This window comes from Calypte anna, chromosome 20, assembly GCF_003957555.1.
Source record: "Calypte anna isolate BGI_N300 chromosome 20, bCalAnn1_v1.p, whole genome shotgun sequence".
NCBI classification, from domain to species: domain Eukaryota; kingdom Metazoa; phylum Chordata; class Aves; order Apodiformes; family Trochilidae; genus Calypte; species Calypte anna.
Genome location: NC_044265.1, coordinates 5,322,379 through 5,344,130, shown reverse-complemented (window position 1 = coordinate 5,344,130; position 21,752 = coordinate 5,322,379). Strand labels below are relative to the sequence as shown.

At 51.9% G+C, this 21,752-nt stretch overlaps 1 protein-coding gene across 1 annotated transcript; it reads left to right on the top strand.

Annotated features, from left to right (window-relative positions):
- The first annotated feature begins 726 nt into the window (after window positions 1-726).
- On the top strand, window positions 727-20,386 carry RBPJL (recombination signal binding protein for immunoglobulin kappa J region like). The gene is made up of 12 exons (XM_030463065.1): window positions 727-832; window positions 7,707-7,782; window positions 14,183-14,308; window positions 15,922-15,992; window positions 16,190-16,305; window positions 17,217-17,391; window positions 17,760-17,897; window positions 18,400-18,509; window positions 18,640-18,780; window positions 19,103-19,258; window positions 19,484-19,587; window positions 19,972-20,386. Exons 1-12 carry the CDS (start codon window positions 784-786, stop codon window positions 20,243-20,245), a joined length of 1,536 nt encoding a protein of 511 aa, XP_030318925.1. The 5' UTR covers window positions 727-783; the 3' UTR covers window positions 20,246-20,386.
- The last annotated feature ends 1,366 nt before the right edge of the window (window positions 20,387-21,752 follow it).

Below are 21,752 nucleotides of genomic sequence, written 5' to 3'. Positions count from 1 at the left end.
AGAGGAATGAGTTCTTGGGCCAGGAACCAAGGAGAAGAAACGTAGTTCACGACTGATCTATTTTTAACAGCATCTCAGTTTGGATGAAGTTTGGCACTCTCTGCGGCTGGAGGAGCTGATGGTGCCTGGACAGGGCAGGGCATGGAGGCTCAGCCATTCAGCCAGCACCAGTGCTGGCAGCTGGGACCAGGCTGGGACTGTGCCCTGCTCCCCAGTTCAGTATAACCCCCAACCCTGCCCCAGCAGTGAGGCTGATAGGGAAGCAAAAGTTGATGGGACAAATGCTCCTGAGTCTCTCTCACACCGTCCTGCACTGAGCAACTTCCCCTGTTACTCGCAGCCCCCACTCCCCTGGCACTGGCAGCACTGGGGCTGACTTGGGTGCCCCCCACCCTGAGGGCTCCCAGGCCCCCCTGAATCCCAGGAATGGGAGGGAGATGGGTGGGAAGGCACCGGCTGGCAGGCAGGTGCTGCAAGGCAAACACAGCACTGGCTGCAAGGCTGGAGACCTTGAGATAAGGCTGAGCTATAAAGGGAAAAACGTGCAGGCAGAGTGAGTGCTGCTGGCTGGGCTGGCTCAGTCAAAGCCCACAGCAGCCAAGCAGGGAGGGACACTTGGACCATCTCCTGACCTGTCTGAGCAGCACAAGGGGAAAAGCAGCCACTGCTTGTCCCTGCTGAAGGAGATGCTCAGCACGTGGCACAAAAAGGGTGACCAAGGGAAGAGCCACACTTAAGGACAGAAGGGACAGCGATGAGTCCAGCCTCCTCTTGGCTTCCCTCATGATCTCAGACAAGGAGGAGGTGGAGATGAATCCCCAGGGACAAACAGGTAAGCCTCATGCCTTCCCTGAGCACCCCCGCTGGCAGTGTTGTCCTGCAGAGTACCTGCATCCCTCCCAGTTCTGCTGCTTGTCCCTCTGCTCTCCCCGCCAAGTGCTGAGCCTCAGGAAAAACATCTGCTTCGGGTTCAGCACAGCCTCCTTGGCAGCTCTCTCCTGGCTACAGGTTAACAGAAATGCTCTGAGTATTCCCAGTCTGGTTCCTCCATACAGGACCTGGGTGCATCCTGGGCATGGGAGGGAGCAGGGTGAGCTCCCACCCTCCAGCTCCACACCCTCCTCACTCTTACAGGGGCTTTGGGTATGGAATTGTAGTGGAGATGGAGAAAGGAGGGGTGAAAGGCTCAGGAGGTGGCAGTGCATTCACAGCCCAGGAAAAACTCTGCCCAGAGTGTGAGGAGGAGGAAAGCAGGTTGTGGGTTGTATGTCTGGTCTCACATACAACCACACAAAAAAATGTCATGCATCTGACAAAACACACACAGCTCCAGCCACTGGCCTGGGCTTGGCAGGCCCTGGGAGAAGGCAGGAGAAGGGCTGACCATGCACTGCACACAGCAGGACACTGCCAGGAGCCCCTGCACAGCACCCTGTCACCCAACACCAGCAAAGCCCAGGGCTGTCCCCTGCTGTGTGTCTGGACACGTGTGGCAGGGCTGCACCATGTGAATGTCACACGTGCTACCAGCTGATAGCATGGATTTCTGTGCTGAAAACCTTGGCCAAGGGTAGAGCAGCCCTAGACCTGAGAAGCCTCAGCTGTTTCTCCTGCCTCTCCATGCAGCCTGGGCTTTTCTCTTTGGAGACCCACCAGACTATTTTGGCTGACTGTAATCAACAGTGTTATTTGATGGAAGTGACTGAGAAATCCCCAAAACAGGCTCAGGAGGATGGACACAGGCTCCTTGTGCTTAGGATGCCAGAGTCCTGCCAGGACAACAATAGAAAGACATCAAGAGCTGGTCTCAGGCTCAAGGATAGAGGGAAAATTTGCATCTGTCCTTAGCAGGACAAGAAGTCATCCTTTGGGTCCATTCCCAAGAGGAAGACTGCCCAAAAACTGCATGTGAGATCAGGAGAGCATGACAGGAGTGTGTCTTACTCCAGTATGGGGGATAAGGAAGAAACCAGAGTTGTGTGAAGAGGAACAGAAGCTGTGTGGAGAGGCAGAGATAACTGACATCAACCTGGAGACACCTCTTGCTGTCAGATTTTGCTGTGAGAGCCCAGATGGATCACTAGCACATCCTCCACATATTTGCAAGACCTTCAAGCTGTGTGAATGGATGAGGCCCAGGACAGCTATGGATCTGGATCCCTCTCCTGCAGGGAGGCCCCACAGGTTGGTTTCTCCCAGCACAAGCCCCCACTGCTGGGCACTCCCTGCCTGTCAGTACACAGGATGAGATCCAGCCTCAACTGCTTCATCAGTGCCTCTGCTGCCAGACAGCACCAAATCCACCTTCAGGACCATTTCACAGGCAGCACTGACCTTGCACCCAATCACAGCTCCAGCATCTCAATGCTCATCCTCTGCAGGGGTTGGTGATGAGCTGCAAACCCCATGAGAGAGGACAGCAATATGGTTTTCAGAGCAAGGAAGTATCAGGGAGCACAAGAACGTGAAGACCAGGAAAATGGCATGAATTTCCAGCTAAAAATGTTCCCTCCCACCCCCTTTTAAGGACTGGTGTGTCCTTGGTTCTTCCCAAACACGTGTGGTTGAACAAGAGCAGACTCTTTCCAGGACATCACAGTCCTTACTCTCTGGTTACAACACTATGGAAGCTTTACTGGGCCAGGTGCCACCTGGAAGGACACGTTTGAAAACAAGGCTGTGCTTCTCCAACTGCACATCATTGCAGGAGCAAACTGACGGGAGGGATGTACCAGGAAAATCTTGCTGGATGCAGAAGGAACTTGTCTTCTCGTCCCCATGCTCCACAAAAGGCCAGTTTCCCATTATATGGGGCCCACTCCTGCACTCACTAGGATTAGCATCTTTGCAGGGAATATGGGTTTCTTGTCCAGGTCCATCTGCAGGTTTAGTGACAAATGTCTTTGTCTCACAGCTCATGGACTTAACATCACAAAAACTTATGCTATGAGATGACATAGAAGAGTCTCCTTGCAAGGGAAATTCTGGGTGTAGCAATGGACAGAGCATCCCCCATTAGATGGTCTCTGTAACAGCACATGGGGTGTTTCTCTGCTGCCAATCTATTCCTAAAAGACCTCTCAATGCTCTGCAACTAGGAAGAGATCCACCTTACTGACTGTTCAAAAATCAAGTGCTCTTTTGCAAACAAGCTCCTGCAGGACAGCTGAACTGGACTGAACCAAGAGATTTTCTTTGGAGGAAAGGAGGTTTGGGCCATCCAGAAGCTGAGCCAGCAATTCATTGCCCAAGTTCTTGTGCTGAGAGGAAGGTGTTACAGTGCATTTTTTCCTCAGAAATATGCATGTTTAACCACAAAGGAAAGAGAAACGTCCCAGAGCAGCTCCTGAGCTGGTACAGAGTTTGTGAGCTGAGCTACTGATGCAGCACAGCTGCTATCTCTAAGCAATGAGACTGATAGTTCCTAGCAGGATGTCTGTCTCCTGAATCTGCTGGGATCAATATCCCCAGCTGACCTTCAGCAAGCTGACATGGCACAGATGACCACAGAGAACTTCTGCTATTTCATCCCCACAATCATAGCTCCATTCCCTGACCTCCTTCTCTGACTCTTTATATCATATTTCTCACTCTAGAGACGTGACCTAATGTGTTGGCATAAGGAATCACACCAAGAGAATATTCTCGCACCTCTCCCCTTCATCCTGCCCATCCTGCTATGAGTTTAATTGAAATAGCAGAAAGCCAGGAGTGCTTGGCAGCTGCATGAAAGCACACAGAGACTTTTCGGCCCTCCTCAAGACAGAAAAGCAAGTGGGTTAAATTCTTTGCCTGGATACTTTCCACAGGGAGGACCTCAAACCTAGCACAGAAAACTATTCCCACCTAACCTGACTGCTGCCATGCCCTTCTGAGAGCAGCACAGCAGGAGAACTGCTGTCCCCAGACCCCATAGGAGATGCTCCAGAGAAGAATTCCCACCAGCACAGCAGTGACCTGTGGCCTCACTTCTGCTAGGTTGGAACCCTTGGTACCCCAACATCTGTGCCTCACCCTGGCCTCATCAGCACACTCAGATGCTGCAGAGAAACCTCCCATGAGATCTCCCCAGAGGCTCAAAGCAGAACTGGAAGCCACAGCTCAGGACCACTTGACCTCTGCTTCATCCCTCTTTTGGATTAGCACTTTCTGGTCAACACATAAACAACCAGTCAAAATCATCTAATTCTGTTGCATTCACTGTGTCCTCAGCAGGGGTGCCTACAAGGTCTTTGGTTCCAGGAGAGATGAGGAAACAGCCTGAGCTTGCTTCACTGAGTCCTTCAGGACTCGCGAGGCCCTCCCAGGACATTCCTACATCATGGCATGAGATAGCAGAGACCAAGAAAGCTGCAAAGCCACTTGCTCAAAGCTGTGGCAGAGCCAGAATCTGGGCTGGCTCTCCCAGCTGAATCCTGGGATGAGGGCACAGACCCAGTTGAGGTGAAACAAGGGCATTTCAGGCAGACAAGGGAATGCTTTAGGGAACCTGGGCACAGGCAGCTGCGCTCAGCCCATCATCTCCCTCAATAACTTGACACGAGAGGCTCAGCAGATTATAGGGAGAGCGAAATACAGGAGCAGTAGTGAGATTGCTGCCTGGTATTTTAGTGCAGACTGAAGTGTTTTATGACACTTGTCCTGGCTGGTACCATTAAAGCCAAAGCATGATGCTGTGGAAAGAGAAGAAGAAGGAGAGGGGTGTCTAACGTGACACTTTGGGGAAGCCATCCAAGTCCAGCTGCAAGAGCAGGAGCTGTGAATACCCATGGGCAGGGGTTTTCCATCTTTTTCAGCTTGTACACCCTGCTAATTTTCCTGCCAAGACACAGGCTCTCATGGAGTGGGTTACCTCTGCTGCCAACAGATCTGCTCCTGCTGACTCCTGCTGTAGACCATGGACTCCTACGGGTCCACAGACCACAAGACAAAGACTCTGAACTTACACTCTGGCACTCGACCAGTAAAGCATCACGACACACCCCAGAGGAAAAATACTGAAATTTTGAGAGATACCAAAATACTGCCAAAATACTCTGCAAAGGACCATGCCTGGATCATGCCTGGTCCCCATGGATGGGTACCCGAAGGACCAGGTTAGTGATGGATTCATGAGAATGCAAGGTGAGAAATCAGAAGTTTGCAGAAAAAGATATAGGCAAAAAGCAGAAACATGCTGGGGAGAGAAGGATAAAAGGATCTGGCCTTGAGTGAAAAACAACAGGACGAACAAGCTGCCTGAAAACCAGAAAAGCATCAGACACAGTATCAGGCACAGCATCCTGGAGACATCCCATGTGGACACACTGCCATAGCTGTGCACCAGCCTCTGGGGTTCACTTGCACGCTCCCCTGCTTTAACAGGGCTCTATTTAAAACCTAAGTGTTAAAAATGATGCTCAGTACCCAAAGGTACACCTGTGCTCTGCACCTACTGAGGGGTGAGCCTTGACAGCAGGTCAGAGCCAGCACAAAGTCCAGGTCTCCACATCCTGATGCTCAATGGAGCCCTTGTGGCAGCTGCATCAGACCTTGTCCAGCCAGCAGAGCCCAAGTCATCAATTTACTACTGTTTGGGCCCAAAGTGGAGAAAACACGACTACTGAGAGGTAATGACAAGTGGTGGGAGCCACTCAGCCTCCTGGCATGGCTGGAGGAGACACGTGTGACATCTGGCACAAGGGGGACTGGCTGCTTCTGGATTTTTATAAGTTTCTTTATAAATACCACTCCATCTTTTTTTTTTTCCTGTGTTTCCTCTAGGTCCCATTTATTTCCTCACAGTGGGGCTTGTCTGTAACCCACATGTGTGTGTGGATACAAGGACTACTTATCTCCCCCTCCACGTTCCAGCCCTATTCATCAGGCGTTTGTAAATGGCATTTTATGAGGACCAAGTTTTTAACAAGGCAGGCACACTGCTCCAAAGCGAACAAAGGGGCCCCTATTGGAAACTTTAAAGATGTTTAAACAAAGGCTTCTCTTGAAAACCTTTAACCCCTAATGCCAACCTCAAGGGGAAAGCTATGTTATGAGCAATGGGAGCACAAACATCTTCTGTGACCACAGATTGCCCACAACGGGCTGCCTTGTTGGCTTTGTCTTTCCTCTTTGCTACACTCACCAACAAGGGCAGCTCCTGAGCCTATCTTGTATGAATCAAGTAAAATTTAGTTAATTCTTTAAGAATGAAGAAAATTACAACTTCCGCAAAAATCAACAACAGCCTTTTCTGGCTGAATGCAGCAAGACCTTTCTGCTTTGATGCAAAGTGTTGTTTCACTACAAACGCCAACATCTCTTGCATGCTTTCCAGATAGGAATCTGTATTTCGGATGAGGCTAAATTTGTCTATTTGGTGGCAAACGCAAAGGCTGAGATCCAACAGAAGATTTCCCCCCACACCCTTTTTGTGGGTATCGCATGCCAATCTAATGAACCCCTGCAAAGACCACAAGAATCTGCTTGTGAAATGCCATTTCTGCTTCTTACTGAGAACCTGCACACTCATGGCCTGTGATTAAGTTGCTCCTCGTCTTGGAAAAAGAGGAAAAAAAAAAAAAAAGTAATCTTTACTACCAAGAGATGTTACAGAGGGCCTCATGGGGAGGACTTCATAGTAACTTTAGAAATAAACTGAGCTTGACATAAGCAAAAATCTGATGGGTTTAAGCAGAAGAGGTAAATTGTGTGCCTCATCTCAGAGCTGGGGGTGGAACAGACTCTTGGAGCTGTCATCCCCCCCAGTCCCACTGCACATGCATGGTGGCTTCTTTGGAAGCAGGACAGTCCCTTTCACATGCTGGACACCCATTCATGCTCTGAAGTCCTGTCTCCTAGATGGATTCAGCAGCTCCCTGCACCACAGACAAAGGTTTTCCTGGCAGAAGGACGGGGAAAACCCCAGTGGAGCACGTACTACCACATCGTGTATCTGCTCAGCTCCACTTATCTGAGATGGCTGCGTGTCAGCACAAATACGATGGGTGCAGAATAATTTGATTTTCCAAATAAGTTTTCCCACGTAATTGCTTGGAACAAAAGTGCCCAAAGCTAATTTTACTATGTGAAAGAGTTGGAATTATAAGCCAAAAGTGGGTGATTGCTTGTGCAAACATATTTAGCAGTGTGCACAGGCCAAATTTTCCCGTCGTGCAGAAACGGTGTGTAACAAACTTCGGGCACACTTTCAAGCTTATCTTTTTGGAGGATCTCGATCTCCTCTTGCTCAGTACGTCTCGCCCAGGGGTACCAGGCTCCTGGTAAAAGTGATCCCCGGTGCTATAAGCAGAAACCTGCCCGACAGGTAGGCAAAAGGTGAGTGGAGCAGCAGACTGCAAACTGCGCCAGCCCGACGGCGGGGAAGGGTTCGCATCCTCCGCGCAGGCACAGAGAGGCAGAGCAGGGAGGGTATCGTGTCCCACCAAAAAACGTACCCCCCCCCCTCACCCCACACTCTTAGGAGGGCAACCTCTGCAGAGGAACATATGGAGGAGGGGGGCTCCAGCCCACAGCTCTGGAGGAAAAGGCCATGTCAAAGGCTCTGCTCTTTCTACCCCCACACGGCTTTGCTTTCTACTCCTCACGCCCAAAGTTGGCTGCTCCCCTCTCTGCCAGCCCCACTCCAAAGAAACCCTCCTGCCCCCGGGATGCTGCCAACCCCCGCGGCAGCGCTCACTCTCACCCGCTCCTCTCCCTTCCCGCAGGGGCGGTGGGGTCCGCAGATCCCCTCACTCACCCGGACCGGCCGCCGAGCCGCTCCTCGCCGAGCTACTGGGTCAGGTACGGCGGGCGCCAGGCGGTGCGCGGTTCTTTGCGCGGTTCGGTGCGCGGCTGCGGCAGCGCTGGGAGGCGGCGGGGCCCCGCGCGGCATTTAACGGGGCGGGGGGAGCGGGGGGGCGGCGGGGCGGGCATGGCTGCTGCGCCCCGGCCCTGCCCCGGGGCAGCGCTGGGGGGGAGCGGGGGGGGTGCCCAGGCAAGGGGTGTCCCGGCGCTCATCCCCCCCGCCGGTCCTGGCCGCGCAGGTGGCCACTGGCGAGCAGGAGCCGAGCACAGGTGGAAATGGCTATCGGCGTCGGTGTCCGGCTGGCCAGGAGCTTACCAGCCAGGGAGGAGCTGGCTTTTTCCTTCTTTTTTTTTTTTTTTTTTCTTTTTTCTTCCTTTTTTTTTTTTTTTTTTTTTTTTTTTTCTTGTTTTTTTTTTTTCGTCCTTTTTGTTCTTCTTTTGTTTTTCTCTTTTCTTTTTCTCTTTTCTTTCCTTTTTCATTTTTCTTTCATCTTCCCCTTGGTTGTAATGCACCTGGTACATAAACACAGAAGGTCCTGGAAAAAAAGAGTCCAAGCTCAATGTGTTTGAACTGCAATGCCCAGGGACCTCTGGATCCTTCACTGGCAGTGACTGCAGGCAGTGTAGGGTTTGAACCAGAGAGCTACAGACCAGAGCTCCCAGGGCTGTAGAGCCTCAGGTCAAGCATCCAGCAAGAAGGTCAACTCATGTGCCCAACCATAGCAGTGGAGATGACAGAATCACAGAAGATCTAGGGTTGAAAGGGCCACGTAAAGATGAAACTCAGCTCCCTGCTCCTCACAGGACTACCTTACACTAAACCAAACATCAGCATCCTTCCAGCTGTCCTCTGGTGCAGGGGCTTTGGGCTACAACTGCCCATTTGTACTGGGATGTAACTGGCCAGTGTACAGTGAGCCAGGGTTTGTACTGGGACTCATCAGTAGAGGCCTCTTAGACACCCTGGCATAGTTCTCCCCAGCCCTCCACCTCTTCTCACCACTTGCATCAGTCTAATGCTGGTAGGAACCATCTTTAGTGCTTGACAGGACTATGTAACCGCTCCCCCCTTCTCTTTGCACTAACACCAGTGGCTATGAGAGGAACAAAGAAGAATACAGTAAATCACCTCCACTATCTGACCTTTCTAGCAGAACAGACAATGTTACATTATCAAACTGGGGCATTTGGAGGGTGTTGGAGATGCTGAGAAACGCCTGAGGTGACCACCCTGGCTGGCCCCCGTTCTCTGCAGAGCTCCCCACCACAGGGTGTTCATGCTGCCTATTCTCAGCTGGTGTTTGCCCTTGGTGTGGCTGATAAATCCCCCAAGCCCAGAAAAGGCTGAATTTTACTTGTGTGTGAAGCAAGTAAAATATGGGATTTATAAATACCCATGCATATACAAGGGCTTGTGGGCTGGGTTGGGCTGGATTAAAGGAGGTATTGAAAAACGAGGGAAGCCAGAAACTGCAGGCTTCTCATTTCTGTGATTTCTAATGGCTTTTCCTTTTGCATAAACATTGCATTGACTCCATACCCAAGAGCACTGCTGGCATTTTCTGCCCTGCTCTGTACAAAATATAACCCAGACCTTCAAAATGGATATTTTTTATTAGGATGTTTGGTTTCCCCAAGACCAGGAAAGAACAATTGCCCTCTGTGGCAGCAAGGCCCCAGCAAGCTGCTGAGCTTCTGGAAAAGGCAAACAGGGGAAAGCAACAAATTCAATCCCTGTGCTTGAATTCAGGGTTACCTGCACTTGAGGACACTGTTACCATGGCCTAAAGTTCCTGTACAGAGCTGATTTGAAGACCTAGTTTCTAAACAATAGCTGATAGGATCATATCTTGGTCTCTTGAGTCAGAAGCTTTCATTCCTTGGGGAACAAAAATATCAGATCCCTTCCTCCACTGACTGAGCTGATGAACACTGGCAAACTTGAAAGCAGTGGTGCAGGAAGCATTTGCTTCTCTGGTTACCCATAAAGTGCTTTTTTTCTGCTCTTGTGGTCCCCCCAAGGGTGCACACACAGGGTATTGTGGCACTTCCCAGCCTGACCTGCCCTCCCGGAGCAGAAGGTGATGTGGGGACCAGGATATGTCCCACACTTTGAGCGTGGCTGTCTCAGCAGGGACATGCAACCCAGTATCAGGGGAAGGCTGAGCTGAAACAGACCCCTGGTGGGGCTGTCCCCTGCGTGTGACACAGGCAGGAGCTGGGCCTGCACCAGAGTGGCAAGGGGAGGGCCAGGTCTTGTGAACACCCACGGGTGCCCTGGGACTCTCCCACCTCCAGCACCAGGACAGAACCACCCCAGAGATGTTCCTCAAAGCATCCTCACATCCTTTCCTTAGGCACATCCTGACCTAAAGCCAGGGAAAAGCCTTGGTGGTAAGCGATGCCAGGCTGAGCAAGGAGGGGGGAAGGTTTCCAAAAATCAGTGTAGGAGAACGGTGGCAGCTCCCCCCTGGCTTCCCCCCCAGCTCCACATAATGCCCAACTGTGTGCAGGAGCAGCCGAGCCCCTGCTGAGACCCCAGGCTCTGAAAAGGAGCTTTTAGCATCAGCTCTGAGAGCCTGGCCCATGCAGTGCTGCTAACATGACACTGAACTAACACTGCACTACAATCAAAGCATTTTAATAATTTAATATAATAAATGTCAGAAGGAGTGAATAATTCCCTGTAACCCTGAGAAGGCTGAAGGTGCCAGAGAAGGAGCCAAATGGGTATATTGAGCTGCTTTAGCAACAGCCCTTTGACTTTCTGAAGGCAAATTTAAACCAGATGAGGGATGCTGGGTGGTTGCCTCAGTGGGCAGAATGGCCATCACTGTTCAGAAATGCTTCACTGAAACAACTTAGCCCCCAAATTTGGAAGGCAATGGACTGCAGGGAACGGACAAAGAAAAGAAAACCAAATGTCTCAGTAGCCATTCCTCCAGCTAGACATCAAGAGCTGAAGAGCTGTGGTCTGTTTCCCTGCCTTTGGCTTGCACGTTCCCACTTTAAGCAGCAAACAGCACGTGGATAATTCTTCCAGAAGGCTCTTAAATAAGCTCGGGGCTGTAACCCACATGCTTCCAGTGTTACGTAGAGATGGCAGGGAGCAGTGATACCTGCACAAGCCCAGCCCTGCCCCAAGCCGGTGCCGCGGGAGGCTCTGTGCAGCAGGCATTGCTGCTGGCCGTGCTGTCAGCACACGTCTTAATCCACAGGTTTTGGCAATTTGCTCCTGAACACTCCCTGCTGCTGCCTAGCCTCGGTACCAGGCTGTTCCTTACACTGCCGAGAGGTTAACGGGAGAGGCTCCTCCTCCAGCAGCTCCGCAGGGCTTGGGGCTTCCCAGCAGACCCCAAGCCCTGTGGATGGGTGCTGGTGAGCACCTCGGTGCTGGTAGGTGACACTGAGAGGGGTGGAGGATGTGTCCTTGCAGACCCAAAGAGACACTTTTCGTTTTGCACTGAGTACTGGATGATGAGACTCACCAGGAAAACACTCATGGACCCAACCTGGTTCTTCCCTGCCCTGTGGCCTTTGTCTGACTGAGGGTGAGATGCTACTGAATGGAACCAGCAAGGTTAAATACTCACTTTTCACCATGTTGGATTGGTGTAAAAGAAGAGCCAAGGTCAGGCCAGTGGACAGCCTTTTTGAAATCCATTTCCACATTTATCCTGATCACAGTCCATAGTTCTGCAACCAAAAAAAAAAAAAAAAAGAAATAAAAAAGAAAAAAACCACCCAAGCCAAAACCACTTTTGCAGAAAGATGGCAAATTTTTGCCTTTAAATTAAGAGAAGAATAGTGAAGATAGATCAAAGCTGAAATCCCATTATTGCCTGGCAGTAGAGGAGTGAGAAAGGAGCAGAATGCCATTGTGGGGAAAAGATTAAATAACATTCTTACGGGATCTCTCTGGCTGTGCACAGATAGAAACCAGGCTGTAACATAGTCTTGCTGAAAGCTCCACTCCTGCCTTTGTAAGTAACCATCCCACAGAAACATAGATTTATTTTGGTTGGAAAAGACCTTTAAAATCTGTCCAACTATAAAGTCCAACTGTAACGATGGGCTACTGGTTGGTAAAGCTTTGGAGCAAGAGCCTGCCAGCCCACGATGGAGGGTTGGAGGGAACAGATCCAGCCTCAGCCCGGGAGCTGTGAAGGGTGATCCAAGGGTCTACCTGCCACCTTCTGCTTTGCTGTGGGTGCTGCCCAGGGTGAGCAGTGCTTGAGCTCAGAGCCATGTGCTGGCAGCAGTGCTGGGGCTGCCATGGGGGAGAGGAGCTGGGCTCTGCAGCCAGCAGCTGGCTTGTGTGGCCCTAGAACAGTCATATCCCAGATACAGAGCAGCAGCTGATGCTGTGGGAGACACTGGCACCAGTTGTAAATCTGATTTTGGCAGAGCTCTGTTGATGTGTGCTTGCTGGTGATCTGACAAACACCTCAAGGATAAAGAGTTGAGGACAAGGAGAGCAGGAGATGATATGGCCCAAACACAGCAGTGATGGGAGTCTGAGGTCTGCAAAGCATCTGCAAAGGTCCTCATAGGACTACCCAAAGGAAATGCTGGGTAAATAGTTGCCTCTATGGGAGATGTTTGTTTTCCATGCACAAAGAGGAGCGTGTGGGCTCCATCCACAGTGTGAAGGGATATAGCAGTTAAAGGTAAATGGAATGTGGGTCCTAGAAGCTGTAAAGGAACAACCTCTTCTAAAAGGCATGTGTTGCACTGGGAAGGGCAAAATTCTTCTAAAATTTTCTAAATTTCTAAATTTTCTAAATTTAGAATTCTAAAAGGCTGTTTAGGATGGCAGTGGTCACTGCTTTCCTCCCTGGGAGACTGAGCCCATCATAGCCAGCCTTAAGGTGCTTGGCAGGACCCCATTGCCCTCTCTTCACACATTTGATCGTTATGCCCTCAGGTATTCTCCCACTTAAAGGGAGAGAGCCTGTTTTTATTGGGATTCTCCACTGAGTGCCTCGATAGATTTTCCAGCTCAAGACCCCCCCATCCTCACCACTCCAGTGATCTCCCAGCACTGTCTGCACTCCCCATCCGCTGTGTCCTGGTGGTCCAGCAAGTGAGGTTGCAGCTGTGCTGGGGCTTCACGGCCTTCCCAGGTCACTGCTGTTTTCTGCTTCCAATGTGAGGCCATGTGCAGAGACCATGAATGAACACCAGCAGCCTTGGGAGTGTCAAGAGGCAGAGCCTGAAGCCAGTTTCCATACAGTTTTCACCCTCCGAGAATGCTGGATCTGGTTTGGTGCTCATCCTGGTGGGTCCAAAAACATCCCTGGGCATTCAGAACAGAAAAACACACCATTGACCGAGTAACAACAGGAATGAGCACTCCTTTGGAGCAATGCAAAGGAGCTCAGTCCCATGGAAGAAGGGATCTCTGGCTTAAATCAAGACCTTTCATAACCAGTCAGGCTGGTTAGAAAACAATTTTTCCTGAGCATTCCCAGCTGCCAATCTCCTAGATATGGGCAGATGTTGCCAGCAAGGGACTTCTGCCCAGGCAGCACCTTTTCCTCCCTCTGGTTTTCTTCTTATCCAGCCAAAGGTACCTTGGGGGGGGAGGTGTGGGGTGGGAAGGGGCTTTCAGAAGGTCAGAAGCTGATGGTCTGCAGATGGGTAGCCTCACCTTCTCTGAAAGCAAAGCAACACCACAAAAGGTCTCCCCAGTAGACACCTCATAACTGTTCCCTCTCATCCTCCAGTTTTTGCTTCACGATGTTCCCAGGTGACAGAGAAAGGCACCTCAGGCTTGGACCTACCTCATCTCTCTCCAGCTGGTTAACGCCCAACCCACTAAGTTAGCAGAGTAAAATTCCAGAGTGTGGAAACTCCTTCTAATTAATAGAGCAGAAACAATCAGCAAAAACACCTACTTCTGAAGTCTCAGAGAAAAATGCATCTATTTCCACTCAGCAGCCCATGCAGAAGCCAACAGGCAGCTCCCCAGCTGCACTCATGGCTCAGCAATATCCTTTCCCACCTCACCAAAAAGCTGTACAGCAAGAAGTACATCCGGTGGAAAAACAAATCAATGATCAATAAGAGCACTGCCACCATCACATGGGACTAGAAGTCCTAGAAATGCCCATTTCAGAGCTAGAAACATAGTGCCCTCTGTCTGTTTGATTGAAAGCAGATGAAGCCACTGTTTAGTTAGAACAGAAAGTTCAAACTTTGTATTTTCCAATGCCAACCCGGGTGCTGCAGCAGCTGAGATGTTCTCTGAGCTCCTGAATGCTTCCTGATGGGAAAGCCTCTCCCAGTTCCCCACCCTATCAGGCTGGGCATGGAGGGAGCTCCCAGCTCAGCATGGGGCAAAGCAAGGAGCCTGGTTCTGGTGTTACAGAGCTGGGGGAATTCTGTCCTGTAGATCCAACCCATTCCAAAGCTCCCTGCTTCGAGACAGTGTGCGGAGATACCTGCAGCTGCCAGCAGACCAGAAAGTGCTGATTCTGCATGCCAAAGTTGCACAGAAGTCATATGGCAATGAAAAAAGGTAAGAGATCTCTCCAGCTTCTCCAGTAGCCACTTCCAGACCCAGCTACCTAAAGCTCAGTCTCAGCTCTGATAGCTTTTTCTGATCCAAGCTGGTGAAGCAAATGATTTGACATATCTCCTCTCCATCCATTCATGACCTCTTAGCATCCAAACTCCTCATGAACTGAATAACACAAGAAAGATGTTATGCCCCAGTTGCATCCATCCCAGTTTTAGACATTCTCAAATCCCACTAGACATTAGTGGTCAGGTTCCTCCTGTACAGTGCTGAAGATCAGAAAGATGAAGTAAAAGAAGGAAAGTTACTATTCAAACTTCGCCCCCTCCCTTCTTCCCCCCCTGCCCCCTCCCCTGGCTCCCAGAATAAAATTACAGATATAAAGAAGAGGAAAGGTTAATATTTTAGGTACTCTGGAAATCTTGCCTTAAAATCTGAACAGCCACAGCAGGGACCTGGGCGTTCCCATCAATGCCCACAGTCTCCAAAAGCTACTATTTTTTAAAATCCCTCCTGCACTATAAAAACACCTCGAGGTTCTGGCTTGAATCTTCAAAATTGCAACTGCTGGGCAGTGACGTCAGTGGCACTGTAACATAATTAATCCTCCATTAATCCTTGTGATATAAATAATCATTGGTTATTACTGAGTGTGGACTAGCTACGAGGCAACAAGCTCTACCTCTAACCCCCCAGGCCTCAGCAACCCCAGGAGACAGCTCAAGGCTGGGCTGGCACTGCCTACAAAGTCCTCCTCACATCCAGCCTCCTGACAGGGGCTGCTGCTCCACAGGGAAAGGTTTTTTTCAGTACTGGGTCTCCCAGCCTGGAGGGAAGCCCTCAGAACCCTGAGCCTTTGGGACAGCCACTGTCTCAGATCCTGTCCAAGGGATGAGTGTGAAAAACAGATATCAGGTCTGGAGAGGAGGAGAAAATCAGCACACAGCTCCCAGGTTAAAAGTTTAAAGGTTCTGGTACCATTTTTCCTCATGGTGGGACTCAGGGCCCTGTGCTGTGACTTGTTTAAATAAACCCATACCCAGGACTTTATGGCTCTGAAATATCCAGCCCCCTGTGCTGGTGTTTTCTCTGCTAGCCTGTTACCCAGGATGAATTTGCACCATTCACAAATGTGCAAAGACAGTGGAAACCCAAATAAAACACAGGAAAATAGGTTTCTAAAACCCTGGCTATAGATTTATTTGCTTTGGGCTCTGAACCTGGCTGTGAATGCAAACTCTGTTCCTGACCTGCCAAAGCTCCCACATGGCAGGCGGGCAGGGGCAGGGAGCCCAGTCCCTCTCAGCTGGGGGCAGGGGGGGCCAAGGCACCCTGTCCTCCCCTTCTGGGGCCATCCCAGGGCCAGTGGGCTGGTGGCCACCAGCCACACCCACAGATGTGGCAGTGACCTGGGCTGGGGCTCCAGCAGAGCCCAATGCCCCAGCCAGCCCTGCCCATGTTCCCCTTGCTGAGGGGACCTCCCAGGGCACAGGCTGGCACAGCTCCTGGTGCTGGTGAGCCCCAGCAAAGATCTCCACTCCCAGTGCAGCCTTTCCATCACCTTTTCCAGATGCTTGAAGTGCAGTAAGAAAAATGTCCTCTGGTCTCTGCAGGTTTTTCTGCCCCCCCACCTTGTGTTACCTGAGCGGGCCAGGATGGAAGCTGAAACAGGAGCAGATAAAATGTGAGTAGCATCCTTGGATCTCTCCTCCCTCCCTTCCCATGCCCTGGAGAGCTGCCTTCCACCTCTGCAAAGGGGAGAGTGGCCCAGTCTATTTTATCTTTGCTCCCCAAATCCTTTTTTCCCCTCGAGGCTGAGCCCTCTGCAGTCCAGCCCCATGGCTGGGGGGGCTGGAAGGTGCTACTCCACATCTCTCCCAGCCAGGGACCCGGGAGAGGGGAGTTTTCAGGTGTGTGGGTATATGGGGCTGGACAGCATGGGCAGCAGCCTGATGGAGACCCAGAAGCTCAGCTTCGAGGAGCAGCCAGACCAAAAGGTAAAACTTGCTGTGCACCCCATGGGGAGGCTGCACAGACTGGGCTGTCCCTGGTGTCCCCCAGCCCCCTGGTATGTCACATCATCTCCTGCCTCAGGATGTTTCTGTCCTTCTTTCCTTAACCATCACTCCCTGCTCCTGCCCTGCCTGGCCCTGTGGCAGCCCCCCCAGCAGCCTTCCCCACCTTGCAAAGAACACCTTTTATTTCTTTTTTTCTGGCACCATCATTTCAGGCCTGCAGCCTCATATTAGGCAGGCTGCCAAAAATTACACAGCTCCCTCAGCCCTGCTACCTTCTCCCGATGAGCAGCACTGACACTTATCACAAAAGCAAAGCTCAATCTTTCATTTGCATATAAACAGCTTAAAAAAAAAAATCAGACAAAACCCTCACCTGATCAGCTCCAAAGTTCAAGAGCTTAAGCAGAGATCTGGCATCTTTTGATGGGGGAAAATAACCAAAATTAAGTTGGGGGAAAAAAACAAAACAAAACAAAACAAAAACATTATCTGGGTTCCCTGAAGAGCCCAGGGTCTGAGTCTGGCCAGAAACCTCACAAAAAGAGCCTCTGTTTGCAGTGCTTGTGTTGCTGCTGAGGCACAGTGTATCGGCCAGAACAGTGGGGAAACCATAAGGCCTGGATGATTTCTCATGTTATGTGGGATAAATCACACATGAACATTCATTTCCATGAGGAATTTCCTGCCCCCAGTGTAAACAAAGCCTCTGCTGCTCCCCAAGCTCTTCATTTCACCTGTAATAACATCTTCTGGTAATTTCCTCCCCTAAATGAACATGAGGCTCATTGAAAGGGCACTATTATGTCCGTCCTTGTGGGGTGGTGGGGAGGGTGAGGAAGGTTGGTGGGGCTGGGCTGGAGCTGCCAGCAGCCTCTTTCTGCCCTTGGCAGGGTTTTGGCTGTGCCAAGGCTCTCTACATCTCGGATGCGGACAAGCGCAAGCATTTCCGGCTGGTCCTGAAGCTCTTCTTCAGCAACGGGCAGGAGATTGGCACCTTCCACAGCAAGCTGATCAAGGTCATCTCCAAGCCCTCACAGAAGAAGCAGTCACTGAAGAACACGGACTGTGCGTGAGGGGGTGGTTCTGTGGGGTGGAAGGAGGATGTGACCCTAGGGTGGGAATATCCCCCATGTGCTCACAGCTTGGGTCCAGAGTGGTCCAAGCTGAGGCCAAAGCCCGTTGTGCCCCCAAACAAGGCTCTGTCTGGGATTGTTAATGTCTCTTCTAAAGGGTTCACCCAGAACAATGCATGATGCCAGTGTGCTCCCCACCCTAGAAAAGCCCAGAGAAAAGCAGCCAAGCAGGTGCTGCTCCTACCAGGCTGGTTAATCCCTGGACCAGGGGACTTGTCCTCCTCCCCTCTCCTTGACAAAGCCATAATTGGAGCCACACACAGGCCTGGCAAGCACTAACCCAGCCACCTCTCCCCACAGTGTGCATCTCCTCGGGCTCCAAAGTCTCCCTCTTCAACCGCCTGCGCTCCCAGACCGTCAGCACCCGATACCTCTCTGTGGAGGGAGGAGCATTCATCGCCAGTGCCAGGCAGTGGGCAGCCTTCACCCTCCACCTGGGTAAGGAGCCTCTCAGGACTGCCTGTGCCGGCTGCTTGCCTCCAGCCCTGGCTCTCCACTCCTGCAAAGTCAGTTCTTGGGGGTGAAGGGGGTGGGAAATAGCTTGGGAGTGCGGGATCTCAGATCTCACCTCTGCCCGTGATCCCGGAGTGGCTCTGAAGCCGATGGCCGCTTCCCACTGGCTTTGAGGGTTGACATCATGTCCTGAAAGCACATGGGCTGCGATCAGGGCGCAGGGAGAGCTTTACCAGTCTGGAAGCTCACGAATCCAAGGAAGTAACTTGCCTGGAAGAGGCGAGAGCATCCCTGCCCATGCTGCCTCCAGTGGTGTCCCTGCGAGATGCCGCATCCCACCCCAGTGCAGTGGTCTCTCCAAGCACCTGCGGAGCAGAGAAAGCAGTGAGAAAGCCCTGGGAACACGGCCAGCCCTGTAGGAGCAAAACAGGCTGACCTGCTCCCCAGCAGTTCAGGGCACTGACTCTGCCCCTCTGCCCCCCGCAAGCCGATGAGCGCTGCGCCCGGAGCGAGTTCCCCCTTCGGGAAGGCTACATCCGCTACGGCTCCGTCGTCCAGCTCGTCTGCACGGCCACCGGCATCACCCTGCCTCCCCTGGTGATCCTCCACCCCTCCCATCCCTAGAGGGTAAATCCCTCCATGTCAGGCACGGGGACCTGGCTGCTCTGTGCCTCCGAGTCACCCCTGGGACGGTGCTGTCCCCCCTTCCTCCCCCCACCCCCTGCAGATCATCCGAAAGGTGACGAAGCAGTATGCCATGCTGGATGTGGATGAGCCCATCTCCCAACTCCACAAATGTGCCTTCCAGTTCCAGGGCAGTGACCGCATGTACCTGTGTCTCTCCACGGAGAAAGTGATCCAGTTCCAGGTACAGCAGCAGCAAAATGGGGTGGGGACCACCAGGGCACTCCCTGTGCTCTCTCCAAGCTCCTCTGCCTTGCTGCTGGCTGGGGAACACATCACTGGAAGCGGGGGAGTTCCAGCAAAGGGGGTTTGTGTCCAAATTAAGGTCAGAATCACTGTAAAGCCAACTGCCTGCTTCAGTGGGGACATCACTGAGGTCTCTACATGATGATCCCAGTTTCCCAGTGAGGGAAGCAGTTACTTGCTGGATCTGAGACACCAGGCACAGAAGGCAGGTGTCCTCAGCCCCACTGCGGTGTGTTTGGAGCTGTCCCCACTCTCCACAGGCATCTCCCTGCCCCAAGGAAACCAACCGGGAGCTGCTGAACGACGGTTCCTGCTGGACCATCATCGGCACTGAGGTGGTGGAGTACACCTTCAGTGAGAGCCTGGCCTGCATCCACCAGCCTGTCAGCCCCGTGCCACTCATTTCTGCCCTGCAGGTAGGCACAGCACCGGTCCCCTGGCCCCTCACACCTGCACCTACCTCCATCGTGGCTTCTCCTGCTGAGCCTTTACACCTCGGCATCTCCCAGTTTTGGGATGCTGTGGGGATGCCAGGTCCAGACCTCTGTGATGGGGATGGGGCACTCAGGCAGAGCATCCCGTGGGAGGAGTCAGGTTCACACCACCAGGTAATGCTCTGCCATGTGCTCTGCCCATCACAGCTCACGGGTGGTGGGGATGTGGCCATGCTGGAGGTCCAGGGCGAGTACTTCCATGCACACCTCAAGGTCTGGTTCGGAGACGTGGAAGCAGAGACCATGTACAGGTACCATGGCAGAGGGGGCTGGGGAGCAGGCAGGGGACAGCAGCTGGGTTTGGGCTGTGCCAGGCAGCTCCAAAGGGAGGTGGCTGCCTGCCCACTTTGGAGTTGGGGCACTTGCTCTGCCTGTTCTGGAGGACCAAGCATGAGCACTGCAAGGAGAGGCAGAGATGAGTCTGGCTGGTAGGTGAAGACAACAGGGTCCTCAGGGGGCTGCAAGTGGCAAAGCAAACCCAGCAGAGAGCAATGAAACAGCTGGGAGGGGGAGAGAGAAACCATCCAGAGGTGCCATGCTGAGCTCCAGGATGGAGGAGAAGTGCTTGCTGCCAGCCACTCCTGCACAGGACCTCCTGGGTTAATGCAAATTTTCCTTTCTTGTGCTGGTCCCAGAGGCCCCAAGTCCCTCGTGTGTGTTGTCCCTGATGTCTCTGCCTTTGGCAGTGACTGGAGGTGGCTGCGATACCCCATCACGGTCCCACTCCTCCTGATCAGAGATGATGGACTCATCTACTCCAGCTCATTCACATTCACCTACACCCCAGAGCAGAGCTTCATCCCGGGGCAGCAGATCCTCTCAGATGTCCCCCAGGACTCGGACAAATTACTTGACAGCATCCATCAGGAGTTCACTAGGACCAACTTCCACCTCTTCATGCAGAGCTAAGGAGCAGCCCAGGCAGAGGCTTGGCCTCAACACTAGCCTTGGGGACCCTGAGGGTCCTCATCCAAGGCTCGGGGTGGTCCTACCAAGGATTCTTCCCACACATCCAATGCCCACTGTGTTACTGTGATCTGACTTGTTCCTTCTTAATCTCACCCTGCCGAGATCTCACACAAAAGGGTCAATAAATCAGACTTGAAGGACTCTTTACTGATTCAACTGCTTCTTTACTAACCTTCAGGATTTACCTCCTGGGCTGGCACAGAACATCACAGCTCACTTGACATCCTCTGTCCATATATTCAAAGGCCACGAGGGATGGGGATGGTGCATGAATGTGACCTTATGTGTTATTGATACAGACCAGGAATTCCTGCATCCCTTCTGTGCTTTTTCAGTAACAAGGAGCTGATTTCCAGCAGCTGAATGCTCGATACCAGATGTTTTGGTTTTTCATTAGAGGCCCAAATGGGGTTATTTCAAAAGGAAAAGGGAAAAAGAGAGAGAAAAAAAAACACTTCAGTGTGAAACCCAGCCCCTTCTAGCTTCAACCCCTAGCTAGCATGGCTCTGCTGAGCTCCATTGTTTTGCACACTTACACACACAGACAAATTGCAGTGCTGGTATTAGCAGGAAACTGCTGATCTGAAGATGCCATAAAAAGAAGCAGGTTTCTTGGAGCTGGACCCAAGCCTCATGCAGGGTGGGTGGGTCTCACAGCTTTATTTAGTCTTCAGATCTCCATGGCATCAAAAGGCCCTTAGTGTGCCTGAAAAACCTGCTGGTTTGACACTTCTGAGCTGGGTTTTGAAACAACCCAGTGGCCAAACCCACTGTGGTGTTTAACCCCCAGCAGGCAGGGGAGCAAAGGATAAGTGGTGCCCCGCAACCCACAGCAGCCCAGGGCACCCCAGGGTCATCTCCCACCTTACCTGTGTGTTTTGTGGCATCCAAAGTGTTCTGGATGCTGGCACTGCCCAGACCAACAGCCCAGCATGCAGCCCATCCTTGGCCTTGCCCCAGCACACTGAAGATCTAGGTGCTGAGTTGAGGGCTGCAGGGGACCTCCAGCTTTGTCCCACCCAGCATGGAGATGAACAATGATGCCTTGACCTGCTCCCTCTGCAGCACCTGTACAGCCCCAGCTCCTGTGGGAGCTCAAGAACTTGGGTCTCTGGGGTCCTAACCCAAGGTTTCTGAAGAAGACCACCTCCCTGAACTCCAGTGGTTGCGGTTCCTTCTTCCACAAAACAGGAACCTCACAGAGAGGGGGAAAAGCTGTTGGCAGCCATGTCTGTGTGCATCTGGAGCTGCAGCTGCTGGAGGAGAAACTTGGGGAGAATATTACAGTGCATGCCAACAGCAAAGGAGTGGTGGAGGAAAGGGCTGGAGGATAGAGCAAAGGTAACCACGTCAAGATTCACAAGGGGGTTGAAAAGGAAGCAAGTCCTGGTGCACTCACAAAGTGTTGGTAGGACACCTTATTGCTCCTGTTCCTGGCAAATGCCCA